The sequence below is a fragment of the Mobula birostris genome, chromosome 12 (genome assembly GCF_030028105.1).
Source record: "Mobula birostris isolate sMobBir1 chromosome 12, sMobBir1.hap1, whole genome shotgun sequence".
Lineage (NCBI taxonomy): Eukaryota > Metazoa > Chordata > Chondrichthyes > Myliobatiformes > Myliobatidae > Mobula > Mobula birostris.
Window position 1 is genome coordinate 9,388,111 of NC_092381.1, and position 17,797 is coordinate 9,405,907.

At 47.9% G+C, this 17,797-nt stretch overlaps 1 protein-coding gene across 18 annotated transcripts in view; it reads right to left on the minus strand.

Moving 5' to 3' along the window:
• Positions 1-2,408: 2,408 nt before the first annotated feature.
• Positions 2,409-17,797, minus strand: part of adgrl2a (adhesion G protein-coupled receptor L2a) — a 958,846-nt gene continuing 943,457 nt past the window's right edge. For 9 of the 18 annotated variants that reach the window (XM_072273294.1, XM_072273297.1, XM_072273295.1 and 6 more), the window contains 3 exons: positions 12,888-12,984; positions 8,595-8,723; positions 2,409-4,249 (listed from right to left, as the gene is read on the minus strand). In XM_072273294.1, coding sequence (XP_072129395.1) covers positions 3,507-4,249; positions 8,595-8,723; positions 12,888-12,984 — 969 coding nt within the window. In that variant the 3' untranslated portion in view covers positions 2,409-3,506. The other 9 variants (XM_072273302.1, XM_072273310.1, XM_072273303.1 and 6 more) reach the window with 6 other exon arrangements.

Consider the following 17,797-nt stretch of genomic DNA (forward strand, 5'->3'; position numbering starts at 1 on the left):
CGCCTTCTGTGGACTCAGCACACCCACTAAAAACACTGTACTCTCGGAAATTATTGTGTGCAACTTCCCATTAACTGCAATAGTGACCAGAAGAGCCGCTTAAGGAAATCTGCGTCAGGAAGCGTAGGGCAGGCTTGACCCAAAAGCAGAGCAGCAGAGATCAATCAGCAGTGAATGGTAACTTTAATAGTAGACCACAAAATAATGAGCCACTAGGACCCATAAAACAAGAGAGCACAAGGTAAACACGGCGGGGAGAATGAGGGCTGAGGGCAACTGGTTGTGACGGCTACTTTGATGAGTGAACAAGGACTGTGACTGAGAACTGGGGTTAAACAGGCTGCAGGTGATGAGTCTGGGATGAGCAGCAGGTGAACCCTGTTGGTTGGGTGGAGATTGGTGGGGGTCAGCCGGAACCTGACAATCTGTTTGAGTAGGGTGGATGACCAGGACATTAGGTGAAACTCAAGAGCCATACAGCATAGAAACTTGCTCTTCAGTCCATGCCATGCTAGCTAGCTCTATTTGTCTGTATTTCATCCATATCCCTCTAAACATACTTTTAAATGTACCTGTTACAACCACTTCCTCTGACGCCTAATTCCATATATAAGACCATAAGATATCGGAGCAGAAGTAGGCCATTTGCCCCATTGAGCCTGCTCCGCTATTCAATTACGGGCTGATCCAATTCTTCCAGTCATCCCCACTCTCCTGCCTTCACCCCATACCATTTGATGCCCTGGTTAATCAAGAACTTATCTATCTCTGCTTTAAATACACCCAATGTCTTGGCCTCCGCAGCCGCTCGTGGCAACAAACTCCACAGATTTACCACCCTCTGACTAAAGTAATTTCTCTGCATTTCTGTTCTAAGTAGACGTCCTTCAATCTTGAAGTCGTGCCCTCTTGTCCTAGGATCTCCTACCATGGGAAATAACTTCGCCATATCTAATCTTTTCAGGTCTTCTAACATTTGGGACCACCATCTAGGTAACAAAATAGTCCCTTGGGTTCCAATTAAATTCCTCCTGTCTCATTTTAAACGAATGCTGTCTGGTTCTTGATTCCCCAGCTCTAGGGAAAAGACCCTATCCAGTGACCCTATCCAAGCCCCTAATTTTATACACCTCTATAAGCCCACCCTTCAGTCTCCTACACTCCAATAGAAAAAAAAGTCCCAAACTCTTCATAATTTTAAGGTGACTGGAGGAAAAGTATGGGGGGGGGGGGGTGTTGCGAGAGGTATGATTTTCACACAGAGCGGAGTGTATGTGGAATACACTGCCAGGGCTGGTGGTAGAGGCAGATACATTAGGGATATTTAATAGACCCTTAAATAGCCATGGATGATAGAAAAATGAAAGGCTTTGTGGAAGGGAAGGGCTAGATTGATCTTAGTGGTTAAAATATTGGCAGAACATTGTAGGCCGAAGGCCCTGTACTGTGCTATAATGCTGAATGTTCTGTTCAGACTCTCTTCACAACTCAGTCCCTCGAGCCCTAGCAGCATCCTCATGAATCCCCTCTACACTCTTTCCAACTCCTTAGCAAAATTTGCAAGTTTTTTTTTTCTGAATGTTCACCTGACAGAGTCTGGGTTTAAATTCTTGGCTGGAAAACACCATTGATGATAGTGACAGACCCTCAGCCCGCCTAGTAGTCTTGGTGCCAAGAAATGTAGGGGAGGCTTGACCCAAACGCAGTGCAGCAGGGGTGATTCCGCAGCCAGCGGTCACTTCAATAATAAACTGCAAAGTAACAAACCACGAGGGGTCACAAAACAAGAGAGAATGGATGCTTGACACGACAAGGCCACAAGATAACTGAAGGCAAGGAGCAACTGGTGCGGCTGACTGGTTTGATGAGTAAACAAAGGACTGTGGATGAGAGCTGGGTTTAAATAGGTGATGAGTTGGAACAAGTGGCAGAATTTGGCTGTTAGCTGGGAGGTGTGTCTGTCTGTGAAGGACTGACACTTGGTCTCAAACCTTGGAAGGACCTGTGACTTGATGTGAGTAGTATTTCGAGATAGGAGAAAACCAATACATGAAAGAAAAACACTTGTCTCTCTTGTGTTATCTGCAAAATTGTCACATTTATTTACTGTCAAAGAAGTGTTAAACTTTACATCAGAGATTAGTGGCAAGGGTCCCATTATTAACAGGGAGTACACAAAATCGATATTCTTGAACTATATATTTCCTGGGAGGGGTCAAATCCTGATTCGCAGACCTCGGTAAATAAATAAACTCTTGAGGGCTTTAGGAGGAATGAATCTTTGCAGAGTTAACGCTGACGGTCCGAGAGGGTCAACCTCCTCCTCTGATTGGCTGGATCAGGTTGGCATGACATTAATTCAAGTGCCTTTCAACCCACTCCCCACAAAACCACCCCCCCTCCCTGCCCTCCCTATCAAGTATAATACATTAAAACAAAGGGAACCATATCTCAGCGCATTGAAACCGATGGGGGCAACTCAGCTATGTCGGCAAAGATTAGAAGGACAAAACTCATTTGGCCAATGAATATATCATTAAAGGCAATTCATTAGAGGGGGCAAGAGAGAGTGGGAGAGAAAATGAGGAGAGAGGGAGGGAGAGAGAGAGGTAGAGAAAGAGGGAGAGAGGAAGAACGAGTGAGAGAGGGAGGGGGAGGGAGAGGGGAGAAAGTGAAAGAGAGAAACCTTTCTTACAAAGGCTAGTAATGCAATAAAAAATTGAAAGACTTTTGGCTTAATCTGCACAATGGACAACTTCCAAAACAAACCCCCCACATTTCATCATATGTGCAACTGGGAGATTCACATAATATTTTCATCAAATGTATTCCGTTTAAAATTCTCTTATATTTAGGTCTGACAACGTATTCGCTTTATTTTACACTAGCATTACAACAAAATATATCTTCTTTAGCCGTTTCTCAGTGAGAACAGATAGCTATACAGCTGAGCAGATGTGAGGTGCAGAGACTCGTCCAAAGAATGGAGAAGCCACGCCTCCTAAGGCCGGCTGAGGCCCTCCCCTGCCCTTGGCGGAGCCTCCCTGTGAGCATTAACAGTACTGGAGACAACCTTCGCAAAGTTGGAGACCTGTCCCTCGTGGTTGAGCCTGGAGTCCGGCTTTGGTTGTAGGATGGGTCAGGAGTGAGGTGTGGGGAGGGGTTGGGAGGGAACAAGAGGAAAGCAAGGTGCAACTATATACACAACTAGGAAACCGTTTTCAAAATGGCTGCCTAGACTGGCTCTCGCACCAGACGAGCTGGGGCAGCAACCTGCGTGCCTGGTCTCACTTGCGGCGGGACACCAATTTCTGCACTGAGTCCTTTGCCTCACAGACGTCCTCCCACAGGACCCAGCATTCCTTTCCACGTACATCCATATAACAAGCACAAGTCCGGCATCTGAAGAGGTCCATTAGTTTTCCTGTGTGTGTGTGTGTGTGTGTGTGTGTGTGTGTGTGTGTGTTGGTGTGTTTTTGTCTCACTGAGTCTTTGAGCGCTTCATTTCACAGACTGGTGATCAATTGCATTTGTCGTTCCCGCACATCCCCCTCCGGGATGGATTCCTCCTTGTTAACGGGGATAATATATCCGTCGCTGTTGCCCCGGCTGATCTGATAGTACGTTTGGAGCTGGTTCACCCCACCCAAGTTGGGCATACTCTTGTAATAAAGGTCCTCATTCTCGCTCCTCTTGGAAGGTGACAAGTCCTCCTCAGGCCCCGGGCTGTTCTCTGGGTCCGGTGAGTCCCTCAGGTTGGGCATGCTTGTGTACAGGGAGTCTCTGTTGGGTGACGGCAAAGGCTCGTCGGGGCCAGCGACGAAGGCTGGCTCAGTCCGCGGCTGTTCTCCTTTCTGCTGGTGGTACAGGAGGGAGTGAGTGCGCTGGGGGATGAGCGGCGCCTCCAGCTCTGGTTGCCTGGGCTCGCCGGCCGCCAGGGACGAGGCGTCGGCCACGATGGCGTCGTCCTCGCTGCTGCTCCCCCCCACTGGAGGGGCCGCCACCTTGGAGGGCAAGCCGCGCTCGGGGTGGTGGGCCTTGAGCCCCCCGGCCCTCAGATTGTTGTGCACCAGCTCAGAGATAATCATCTTCTCGAAGGCTGTGTCCCCCAGGCTCAGTCCGCAGTCCAGCGCCTGGACGCTCTCGTTGCCGAAGTCCCCGTTTTGGATGGAGTAGCTGTTGTTGAAGTTGCCGTTAAGTGGTAGGGTGTCCATTGTGCTTGCGTCCCGTCCGTTGTTCAGTGAAGGCCCTGGGGAGGGAGGAGAGAAGGTGTCGGGAGGGTGGGGGGGGGGGAATCAAAGGGGAAGTAGCGAAAAACACATAGCAATTAGCAGTCCATCTCTACCTGAACTTCCACCTACAGAGTAACCTTCTGGGGAAGGGGGGAGAAAAAAAATCAACCCTTTTAACGTAATCCAGGACAAAACGGCCAAGGCGGCTTTGGCCACGTTGAAGCATGGTCCCGCTTCCCCACACCATCCGCTCAACCCCCATCCCACTGGGTGTTCGAGCCAATCCGCTACAAGAACCCACCTTGTCCTGAAGTACCTTAAAAGCCAACTCAGGGAGGTTTGGGGCCCAGGGGTGGGAAGGTTACAGAAGGGAGAAAATGCAGCACCCACAAAGGACGAGCGCCAGATGGACAGACCAATCGAAAAGCAGCAGGCAAGGATGATGACACAGCCTCCAGCGACGAGACATGGTGATGGAAAGCAGGGGATGACAGGTGGTGAGGGGGAAAGGGTGGTCAGGCATGGCAAACACAGAAAGGGTTGTCCTCCAAGCAACACGGGTGAGGGGTGAAGGGGGATTGTTGTCACCACCTGGACACACGAGAGGACAAGCGGCTGGGTTGACTCACATGGGCAATTCACATCAAGTCTGTCTGCTCAGGCTAGCTGTGGTGAGAGTAGCTGATGCACAAAAGAAAGCAGAACGATCAACTGTAACACGAGGCGAGGGTCAGGTGACATCTCAGCAAACCAATCAGAGCACGGAGGGAAGAGACATACAGCGGTGGCCAAGGCCAGGGCGAGATGCGGGTGACACACAGGCCGACGACCTATTATTGGGGGAGGTTTTTTTTTAACAAGAAAGATGTGATTGGACGGGAGGGGCTCGGCTCTGCTCCACCTGGAACGGCTGCCTTTTCCGCCTCCCCCCATGGACATTACTCGGCCTGCTGCGTGTTCCAGCACCTCCTCCTGCTCTTTCTTCCGGATTTCTGGGGCTTTTGCTCTGGGCTGCAGGCGAAGCAGGGAGGGGGGGTGGGGGGGGAGAGCTGCAACAGACTGGATCGCAAGCAAAACTGGGGGTGGGGGGGTGTTTCTCTTTCTTTCCCTCGCCCCTCCCAACCCCTCTCCCCGTCCTCACCCTTCCTGATCAGCAAAGGACAAAAGTGTCTGCGAGTGCGCTCACCTTACCCACCTATTGCGTGGGGAGGGGAAGAGGGGCGTTTGCTGGGTGGACTTTCGGTGGAGTTGGGATCGGGGAGAGGAAGCTGGCCACATGTGTGGGTCGGGCCTCTGATGAAAGGGAGGACCCTTTCCTTCATGGAGGTGAGAGGTGGGGGGGCAGGGAAGGTTCACCACCTCCCTGTTTTCCCTCTCACCCCACCCTCTCCAGCGGGGCTCGAACAGAGCTGATGAGCACCGGACACATCATGGTGTGGAGCCCCGGAGCAGCCGACCGCTCCCCTGTTGTTGGCTACAATTTGGCAACCATCTCCTCCACTACCCTCTGCCCGCTTCACTGTCCTAACCTTATCTGCAGGAGGTCTTGGACTCTTGTGGGTGGGAACCCATTCTGAAAGCAGCCGGGCGCAACGTGTCCCCAGCAACTCAAGTTTTGCTGGGCAGGAAGGGTCAGACAGAGACATAAGGGTAGAATAATGCACATCTGTCCCAGGGCAAACCCTGCCCACAGATACCCCCTCTGTTAATCATCTTGGCACTGCAGGTTGTACGGGGTGGAGCGGCTCTGAAGTGGTGGGGTTGAGGCATCAAAGAGATCAGGAGCCAGGATCTGAGGAGTCCTGCCGTGAGAGATCATGGGGTCAGGCAGTGGGAGGCGGAATTAAAGAGTGAAGGATCAAAGGGTGCAAAGGTCATGGAGTGAAGGGCTGGAGGGTGAGAGGTTATGGAGTTGGGGGCCACAGGTTGAGAGGTCATGGAGTGAGAGGCCAATGGTTGAAGGGCAGGAGGGTGAGGGGGCACAGAGCTGAAGGAGTTAGGGGCCATGAGGTGAGAGGTCGAGGAGCGTTGGGAAGGGAAAACAAGCCAGGCTGTATCAAGCCCCAGAGTGACCATGACTGCTCATGCACATGAGAAGGTAGCAACACAGTCAGCAGGACGTGGGTGACCGGCCCAGACCAAGGACTGGCGTGACTTCAGTGAGGCTGACCTGGCTGGAGAGGTACAGGGTGCAGGACCCTTCCCTGGTTTGGTCTCTGCTGGTGGGGATTCGAGCCTGACACTCCCTGCCCTGTCAAGTGTGCCAGAACACATATTCCACCACCCACTGCTGCCTTCTATTCTGCACTGATGTGGGAGGGGTGTTGTGAGCTTCACGTGTTGACCTGTGCTCCTTCGCGACCCTCTCTGCTCACCTCACTGTCCTAACCTCACCGATAAGAGGTTCTGACTCCTGTGGGCAGAAACCCATTCCGAGTGCAGGTGGGTGCAAGGTGTCAGTAGCAAATTGGTTTTCACTGGGGCGGGTTGGGGCAATCCTCTACCATCTTTTGAAAGAAGGGAAAATCTGCCGAATGTGCAGACCCTGTTGACCACCGCCCCCCACCCCCTTCCCTCAAGCTCAAGGTAAGGTGGAGTGTTTGCCCTATGGCCTACGGACTCAAACACAGTCCCCCACCTAACCATCTGCTGAAAAGGGTGGGACCAATAATCAATGCCAGCTCCCTGAATCTCCAGCCATAATGAACCCCGTGCCTCATTTCAACAACAAATAGAAAATAAAAAGGAAACAGACATGCCAGAATTTATTTTTACATTTGATAGGAAAAGTTAAGTGTGTCTCCCATACTTGTCTCTCTGTAGGTCACTAGAGTGAAGCATAAGGAGAGAATAATAGAAAGGCAATGAAAACAAAAGAAATCTTGGGCGTTATATATATATTTCTTACTGCAAGTTATAGTATATTTTATGTATTGCACTGTACTGCTGCCGCAAAACGACAAATTTCACAACATAGGAACATGAAATAAACCTGATTATGATTCAATGTACCACATTTGAAATACATGCTCTTTTCTCTCTTTCCTCTTTTTCTTTCTCTATCTCTCACACATTCTGTCTCCCTTTGTCTCATCCTTTCTCTCTTTCCCTCTCTCCTTCCCTTCCCCTTTTTTTCTTTCTCTGACTTTGTGTGTGTGTGTGTGTGTCTCTCTCTGTCTCACACTCTCTCTCTCTCTTTATCTCTCTTTCCCTCTCTCTGTTTCTGCCTTTCTGTCTCTCTTTTCCTCCCTCTTTGTCTTTTTCTCTGTCTGTCTCTCTCCCTCCCTCCCTCAGTTTCATAATCTAGTCCCAGTGTAGATCTTTGTCAGATCTGAAATTGCAGACCAGTAACAGGTACGAGGCATCATGCCCTTTCTTGTGAGAGGGACTTTAATAGCTAACTCCAGTCTCAGTGGGGGCCTCCCCTCGTTCCCCCAATGCCCCACCCATTGTGCATACCCTTTGCCCACAGTCCTCGATGAGCCAGCCTCCAACCAAGCTCCTGCTGATGAGTGTGGGGTTGCAAGGGTTGAAGTCAATTTCTCCTCATCTCCAAATCCCACCAAGAGGTGGGAGGAGAGGGTTTGCCCCTTCCTGGTCACCAGGAGCATGGGGATGCTAATCCTTCAACCCCTTGCACCCACCGTCCCCATCTGATCAGTCAGCTCGAGGTCAGGTGGGATTGAGGCTCAGTCTTGGGGTGGGCTTCCCCATGGATACCAGCAACCTGAAGGATGGGATGGTGGTGGAGAGGGAAGTGTAGGCGAGGGATGGATGATGGGAAGTATGGGGGTGTTCTGCGGGTGTCAGGCGGGGAGGGTGGGGAGGAGTGTGAAGGAAGGATGAGGAGGTTGTCAGGAAGGGCAAGTTCAGGATTATGTGGGGAAGTAATGGTGGTGAGTGCAATGAGAATGAGGAAGTGAAGGGTTTGGTTATAATTGCAAATCTCCTTTGATCGATCCCCAGGAACAAAATAAAACAATTCCTCACCCCCAGAATAACACACACAAAAGACTAGAGGAACTCAGCATCCATGGAGGTGAATAAATAGTCGACATTTTGGACCGGGACCCTTCTTCGGGATCCGATGAAGAATCATCGAGCCCTGAGGAAGGGACCCGGCCTGAAATGTTGGCTGCTTATTCCCTTCCATAGTTGCTGCCTGACCTGCTGTGTTCCTCCAGCATCTCGTGTGTGTATGTTGCTCTGGGTTAACAGCATCTGCAGAATCCCGTTAATTTACGACCCACAGGTCCCTCACATTTTCCAGCACAACCTCGTCTACATAACTCTCCTTCCAACGGCAGCAGACACGATCCAGTAATAGTGTTAAGTCTCTTTACAGAAGTGAAGGAGGCACACCTGGTGAACTAAATACGTCAGCTGATGGGGCATTAAAGACAACAGTTTCGGCAAGCAAGGTGTTATAAGGGTTGTTAGTGCCGTGAGGCCGCAGAAGAGGATTTGTTAGTAGATAATTGCCTGTCATCCCTAGAGCAACAAGACAGAAAAAAAGAGGTGTCAGTTCAGTTTTTCCTTCATTAATCTCATCAAATCTCACACAGACAAGGGAATGAGAGAACACAGTGTGATAGCGTGGCGGTTAGTATAATGCTTACAGGTTCAATCCCCATCGCTGCATGTACGTTTGCCCTGTGACCGTGTGGGGTTGCCCCAGGTGCTCTGGTTAGGATTAGTCAGTTGTGGACGTGGCCACGCTTGTGGGCTGCCTCCGGCACAGACCTTAGACTGTGTCAGTCATTGACACAAATGGCACACTTCAATGTATGTTTTGATGTACATGTGACCAATTAAACAAATCTTTAACTGTTATCCTTCCCCTCTTAATAAACACCAGGCCACATCATGCATCACCACCTTGTATGGAGAGGCCACTGCACAGTCAAAAAAAAGCTGCCGAGGCAGCTCCATCATGGGCACTAGACTCCCCAGTATCCAGGACATCTTCAAGGGGTGACACCTCCACCATTAACATCCCTCACTATCCAGGACATGCCAACCAGGTTCAGGAAAAGTTATTACTCCTCAACCATCAGGCTGTTGAACAAAGGGGATAATTTCATTTGTCCCATCATTGAAATGTTCCCACAACCAGTGGACTCACTTTCAATGACTCTTCATCTCATGTTCCTGAGATTTATTACTTATTTATATTATTATTTCTTCTGTTTACATTTTCAGTTTGTTGTTTTCTGCACTCAGCTTGAAAGCCCTAGCTGGGTGGTCATTCACTGATTCTGTTATAGTTACTATTTTATAGGTTTGTTGAGTGTATCTCAGGGTTGTATATGATGAGGTATATGTACTTTGATAATAAAAGTTACTTTGTACTGTGTATGCCCTCTTCTCATTGCTACTATCACGAAGGTGGTACAGGAGCCTGAAGCCAAACACTCAGTGTTTTAGGAGCAGATTCTTCCCCCTCAGCCAGCAGATTTCTGAATGCATGAAGACCACTTTGCTTGCTTTATGCACAATTTATTTTACATTTCGTAACTTATAGCAATTTATATATGTTTAGTAATATTTTGTGTATTGGACTGTACTGCTGCCACAAAACAACAACATTTCACAACATTATGTCAGTGATAATAAACCTGATTCTGAATTCAGATGGAAAGGACACTGAAGTGAGAACTAGAGCAGATTTGCTTCCTCACGAAGAGGTAGCGGAAGGAAGATCCACAAAAACTGTGACAGTGAGGGTGATTCGGCAGATGAATATGCGCCTGGGGCACTGATGTAGGGGCAGGGGTTTCAGATTTTTGGACCATTGGATGCCTTTTGGGGAAGGTAGGACCTGTAGCAAGGGGAACCTGGGGGGGGGGGGGCAATATTCTTGTGAGCAGGGCTAGAGTTGTTTGGGAGGGTGTCAACTAATTTGGCAGAGAGTTTGGAACTGGAGTGATAGGGCTGAGGATGGGGTTAGCTGGTTTACAAACAGAGGCAGTGAGATTGTCAGGAAGAACTGGCAAATAAGGAAAATTTACAGTCAATGGGATGAATTGAAGTCTAACAGGGGGCCGAAAGCAAAAGGGGTGACGAACATAGGACTGAAGGTGTTATATTTGAGTGTATGTAGTGTACGAACCTCCAAGAGAACCGCAACCTTGTGGTTGGGTTTGAAGGCTTGCATGCCTCAATGACCCGGAGAGCTTTGCTGGCTGCAGTCGGGCTTTATGCTTAGGCTCTTGGCAGGGTCACCCAGGCCAAACAGGTCAAAGGTTTGAGGCCAGACTAAGAGTGGTCCACTGGTCCTCTAGGTTTGTGTGTTCAGCTCAGGGCTAACAGCAATGAAGAATCCTTATACATCTGAGTGTAATGGTATTCCCGAGTTTTCATGTGGGTCTTGCATGACTGACAGTAGTGAAACCTGAAAGGAAGCCCTGAACAATGCCAGAGTTTGAGGACCTTCATTACTGCCCTGTATGCCAGCAGAGTAACAGGCAAGAAAAATACGGAATAAGTTAGTTGAACTTGTAGCACAGTTACAAATTGGCATGTATGGCATTGTGGGTATTACTGAATCATGGAAAAATGGACTTTAGTTTGCACAGTTATGGAGGAGCTATGTGACTTCCAAGAGGAAAGTGAAAAAGAATGGCCACAAGGAATGGCCTAGTATCAAGGAAGACCCAGTTTCTGCCTTAATGATCACTTTCCAGTTTTATAACCTCTCAATAAGCAAATTATATTCTGAATTAACGTGTTGCTCTTGGTGATGCGTCCAGTGCTGAACTGCTCATGATGTGGTATCTTCTGATTCGGGGAAACCAAAAAGCAAATTGGGTGGCAGCTGTTGCTGATTGTCCTGTTCAGTCTGCGAGGGGAAATGGCACTTCCAGTGGCCTGATCGTTTACTCCTCTGTCCCATTCCCACGCTGACACCTCCTCCTCGGCTCCCTAACAGCGAAAGTTATTGTGAGATTGTGGTACAGCACCTCATCTTCTGACTCATTGTGTTACAGCCTTTAGGATTCTATGCTGAATCCAATGGTTTCAATTTATCAGCTCTTCCAGTCTCATTTGATTTACTTACCTCCTTTCTCCTTCTGATATTTGTTTTCATTGATCTCCTGTTTACAGATTCCCTCCAGACACATTCAGTACTGTTTGCCCTTTGCCCTTCTCTCTTAGTCAGCTGCACCTGGGTCTCCTGCTCTCCACTCTATTACCTTCTCCTTTCTTCTCTTTGCCCTACCAACCATGCCCCCTCCTGGTTACTTAAGATTGTCCTAGCTGGGGGTGGGCAGTGGGGCTAAGCTCCCACTACCTACTGAATGCACCCAGTAGCGTACATCGCAAATAGCCTCTGACAACTGGACTTCACGTGTGGCTTAGCTACTAAACCTGGCAGAACAGTTTCTGCTGACAGGAGAAGGGGCAAAGGTGGGTTTAACTGGTGCCTTAAAACCATTCGCTTCAGGCAGATAGGGCTCATCATCCATGGTTGGCACCTCATCTAGGAGAAGGAGTACTCTGATCACAGACCTATGCTGCCTTGCAGGTACACCCACTCACGGGGAAGGCTTCGGGAGTAAACCGCGAGGGAACAATCTGGAGCTGGCGACCCTAAGGCAGTCCTACCGAGTTCAATGCTGACTGGCAACTCTTGCAATGCTGCTGGTGCCCAATCAGTCTCTGGCCGTTCCTTTGAGATCATCAGCTCTGTCTAGAGGGGCAGCATGCCACATGGGCAAATGCTGCTCTCCAAATTGATCTGCCCTGGCTTCCTTATCTAGACAACTGGGATGCATTATCCATGGTCGACTCTGACCAGCCGAGACCTCGGCACCAACCACCCCCGTTTCTCTGCAACTTGTGTTCCTTCTCTAACTTTTCCCACTGCTGTTGAAAGGGAACTAGACTGGCACGTTAACTGTTTCTCCCAGCTCAGATGCTGCCTGACCTGCTGAGTATTTTGGATTTCATTTCAGATTTTCCAGTATCAGTGGGAGTGAGGGAAGTCAGCATGGCAGCCCAGAGGTTAGTGTCACACTTTACAATGCCAGCGAGCTGGGTTCAAAATTCCACTGCTGTTTTCCCTGTGGATTTCCTCTGGGTGCTCCGGTTTTCCCTCACATTCCAAAGCTATACAGGTCAGGGTCGGCCAGAATTCAGAACCACGGACAGGTTGACTACAAGCGGCAACTCAAAAACCAGGCCAATTCCAGCATCTGCCTACACATACGGTGATTGGCAGAGGGACCTGCAGCTGCACACATCCTCCCCACCACCTCAGGAACTCCAGCTGCCTACTTTGCTGAGGTCAGCCTTTTTGCAACAGGCCTAAAATGGGGCCTGAGCTGCAACAGCCACGAGATAAACTCTCTGGGTTAACAGAAAATCATAAATAAAAAAAATTCTTTGCAATTACATTTACATGTTCCTGCATTGATCCAGTGACCAAATTCATTGTTCTGATTCAGGATAGGTTGAATCTATCAGGAAAAGAAGCAGCCTAGCTTTTTGTTTTAAAAAAAAATGCCATTCAGAATTGATGATAATGAGAATTCTAGGCCTGTGAGGTTTTTTTTTTACAGAGCTCCATCACAGAGATTAGGAAACGTGACAAACGACATTCTGAAAGACATTACTGTTTGTGAATATTTACTTTTATTCCCAGGAACTGACCTTGGTTTAACGTCGAGGTACTGTTGATTTCACCTGAGATAAAGGAAGATTCTGATTGTTTTCGCACAGTGTCGTTCCACATCCTTCTGATGCGACTCTGCAAACAGGCCAGATAGGCTGGGTAAGCAAAAAAAAAGACGACTCCGGAACAAAAAAAAAATTAGGCCACCATACATGAAAGGCTGTACGGTGGGCCGAGCCTTGGCGCTTCTCGATGCCGGCCTGAACATTACCCTCAGATTGGGCCTCTGGAACGGGGAGCGGCTTGGCTCTCCCTCACTTGCATGCTTACACGCTTCAAGGGAGCCTCTGAGCACGCGGGCCCTGAAGGCGGGATTCTCTAAGGTACGCCGTCTCCTCGCTCGATGGTAGGATGCCCATTCGGGCCCTGGGTGAGTAGGCCTTGTGTGTGGTGCTATGCTACAAGCATTCTGCCATCTAACCGAATTCCCGCTTGGAAGAACTGCATTCCCTGCCTGGCATTCCGTCAACACCATCCACCTGCTGCTGCTCTGCCTCCTTTCGCTGGCATGGTTTCTAGTTGGCAACAATTCCCGATCCAGACACTTCTCAGTTTCAGATATTTTCACAATCTCACCCTCAAAAGCACAATGATTACACCAAGACAATGGGGCTTGGGAGAGTTGAAGCACATCTCACCATCTGCCGAACACATTTTAAAACTTCTAGTAATGAAATATGCAGTTATCTTAAGTACTGTCTTTTTTAAAAATTGCTTCACAGTCAATGCTTCTGCCATATTATGTAAACATTTGGCTTACATTCTGAGCTGGCTTCCTTAGACTGATATTTGATCTGTAAGTGATAACAAATAAGGTTCTCGTTACAGTGCTTGCAAACCTCACCTTGAGAACTCCGAAGGCGCCAGGCTGCTGACTTAAGCGTGAAATGAAGAAAAGGATTGCCATAGAGACATAGAGAACTACAGTCCAGAAACAGGCTCTTCAACCCAACTAATCTGTGGCAAACTGTTATACTGCAACTTCATAGAACTCTGGTTAGGCCACATCTGGAGTGTTGGATACTGTTCTGATTGCCCCATTATGGGAATGATGTTGACGGTTTGGAGGCAGTGCAGAAGAGGTTTACCAGGATGTATGTTGCCTGGTTTAGAGGGCATGTGCTATAGCAAGAGGCTGGATATACCTGGGTTGTTTTCTGTGCAGCAACAGAGGCTGAGGGGAGATCTGACAGAGGTTTATAAGATTATGAGAGGGATAGATAGAGTAGATAGGTAGAAATGTCTAATTCCAGAGGGCATGCAGTGAAGATCAGAGGGGGAAGGTTCAAAGGGGATGTGAGGGGGTAAGTCTTTTACTCAGAGTCAATGCCTGGAATGCGCTGCCTGGTGAGGTGGTAAAGGCAAATACCTCCGAGGCTTTTGAGAGACATTTAGATAGGCACATAGATATAAGGAAGATAGAGAGATGTGGACATTGTGTAGCTAGGAGGGATTAGTTTTTGTTTTTTTTTAAACTTACTTTTTAGCTGATTTGGCACAACACTGTGGGCCAAAGGACCTGTTCCTGTGCTGTACCGTTCTCTGTTCTATGCCTGGTCCCCTTGACCTGCACCTGGACCATAACCCTCCATACCCCTCCCATCCAGGTACCTCTCCAAACTTCTCTTAAACGTTGAAATCAAACCCGCTCCCCCCTCATGTCCCCCTTAAACATTTCAACTTTTGCCCTTGACCTATGACCTCTAGCTCTAGTCTCACTCAACCTCAGTGGAAAAAAGCCTACTTACAAATTGCGAAGCTGAGAACATTGGCAATGTTACAACAGTTAACATCAAGGCTGAGCAAGAAGTGAGTGTTTTGAAGTGCTGAGATCTGGGAGGGTTGAGAGGCAGGGAGTCAGTAACAAAACGGAGATGATAAAATCTTAAAGGAAATTTTGCAAGGTGGAAAGGATACAGACTACTATTAAGCGCAGTATGGCACAGAACATGTTCTTGGGGCGTCGATACAGGAGACAGACAGAGAGATGACTGACCAGTTTTGTTGGCATCTCCTGCTGTTCAGATCAGATGTGTGAAGTGCTACCCATTTTCCCTCTAGCAATGTTCCGTAGCAGTGTTCTACACTCATTGACCACCTGCTTAGTTATACCTGTACATTAATGCAAATATCTAATCAGCCAATCACATGGCAGCAACTCAGTGCATTAAAAAGCATGCAGACATGGCCAAAAGGTTCAGTTGTTGTTCAGACCAAACATCAGAACAGAGAAGAAACATGATCTAAGTGGCTTTGACCATGAAATAATTATTGGTGCCAGATGGGCTGGTTTGAGTATCTCAGAAACTGCTGATCTTCTGAGATTTTCATGTGCAGTTGCAGAGAATGGCATGAAAAGCAAAATAAAAAATCTAGTGAGCAGCAATTCGGTGGGTGAAAATGCCTTGTTAATGAGAGGTCAGAGGTGAACAACCAGATTGGTTCAAGCTGAGAGGAAGGCAACAAAACTCAAATAACCATGTGTTATAACAGTGGTGTACAGCAGACCATCTCTGAATGTACTCCCATTGAACCTTGAAGTGGGTGAGCAAAAGCAGCATCTGATCACAAAAATACACATAGTAGCCACAGCATTAGGTACAGATATGGCAAATGCAAGCAGGCTTTTTCCCGAGTTTGGGCAAGACTAGGATAGACTAAGGGTGAAAAGTGAAATATTTATGGGGAACCATATTCATTCGGAGCGATGTTCCAGAATGCAGCAAGGGTCTGACATGGAGAGTAACACTCACAGCCACCCAGGCAAAGTCTTGGTGCCTGCTGGTGAAGCCTGGCTTTGAGGCATTCTACCAGATGGCCTGACAGTGGACCTGCCCACTGGGTTCATCGAGTCTTCTGCAGTGTCCACAGGATATTCTGTGTTGACCACTGCCTGATGGGCTTGTGGTGAAAGTGTTGGTCAGGAAGAACTTTTCCACAAAGGGAAGCTAGTGCAACAATGTCCAACTGCCTGGGATATTGCGTGGCAACAGGGCCGGACCTGTATTTCACCACAGGGAAAGCTATAACCTTAGCAGGGGGCCAAGTGGTTAAGGCGTTCGTCTAGTGATTTGAAGGTCGCTAGTTTGAGCCTTGGCACTTAACCACACATTGCTCTGCAATGACACCGGTGCCAAGCTGTATGGGTCCTAATGCCCTTCCCTTGGACAACATTGGTGGCGTGGACTTCAGACAGATTAGGAGAATGGGCAAAGAAGTGGCAAATGGAATATAGTTTAGGGATGTATATGATCATCCATTTTGGCAGAAGGAATAAAGGTGTAAACTATCTTCAAAATGGGGAGTAAACTCAGAACTCAGAGTTGCAACGGGACTTGGAAGATCTCATGCAGTGTTCCCAAAAGGTTGACTTAGTAGTAAGGAAGGCAAATGTAATGTTAGCATTAATTTCAATTGGACTAGAAATTAATAGCAAGACTGCAGTGCTGAAGCTTTATAAGGCACTAGTCCAACTGCACTTGGAGTATGGTGAGCAATATTGCACCCTTTAGCTACGGATGTGCTATCATTGGAGTAGGTCCAGAGAAGGTTCACGAGAATGATCCTGGGAATGAAAGGATTAATGCATGAGGAATGTTTGATCGCTCTGGGCCTGTACTCGCTGGAGTTTAGAAGAATGAGGAAGGATCTCATTGAATATTGAAAGGCCTAGATAGAGTGAATGTGCAGCTTTCCTATAGTGGAGGGAGTCTCAGACCAGAGGGCACAGACTCAGAGTAGAAGGACATCCCTTTTAAACAGAGATGAAGAGGAATATATTTTAGCCAGAGAGTAGTGAATCAGTTAAACTTATTGCTGCAGATGGCTATGGAGGCCAAGTCATTGGTGATATTTAAAGCAGATGTTGATAGGCTCTCGATTAGTAAGGGCACCATAGTTTATGTCAGGGAACGTGGTTGAGGGATTAATAAATCAGCCACGTTGGTATGGTGGAGCAGGATAGAGGGCCAAGCAGGCTAATTCTGCTCCTATGTCTTATGGTCATAGGAAATCAATGGGCTGAATAGACTTATTCAGGGTAGTACGGAAGACATGAAAAGTGGGACTGTTAGGTTCATGTCTGGCTGAGGAGAATGGCTGAAAGCAGGAGAGGCAATATAATAACTGGGCATTTGTAAGAGGGTGGGGAGTTAACTTGGCAGAGACATTTCAAAGGGTACTCATCTGTAAATAAAACGCTGTTAAATTAAAACTTCCTGATCAGTATGTTCTAAATACTCATTAGGATGAAATGGTCTGGTGCCCAGCTTTATCCAGACCTCCTTCCAATGTATGAACAATGTACACACATCCTAATGGATCCCACAAGTTCACATCAAGCCTCAGCACGGACTGACCAGCTACTCTGAAGAAACTACGGGTGAGGGTCCATAAGACTATGGGAGCAGAATTAGGCCATTTGGTCCATTTAGTCTGCTCCACCATTCCCTCATGAGTGATTTATTATCCCTCTCAACCCCATTCTCCAGCCCCCTCCACATAACCATTGATGCCCTGACGAATCAAGAACTAAGCAACCTCCACTTTAAATATGCCCAATGACTTGGTCTCCACAACCATCTCTGGCAATGAATGTTGCAGATTCATTAACCTTTGGCTAAGGATATTTCTCCTCTAAAAAGGCTATATGGTCAACAAAGGCTAGCAGGAACTGACACACTTTAAAGGATACCAGTTTGTAAGCATATGTGTCAAAATAACTTTAACCTTCCTAATCAATATATCCCAAATATTCATGAGGATAAAATGTTCTGGGTGACTTTATCCAGACCACCTTCCAATCTAAGACCAAAGTACTGTACATACGTCCCATAAAGCACACATCGAGCCTCATCACAGACTGACCAGCCACTCTGAAGAAACTATG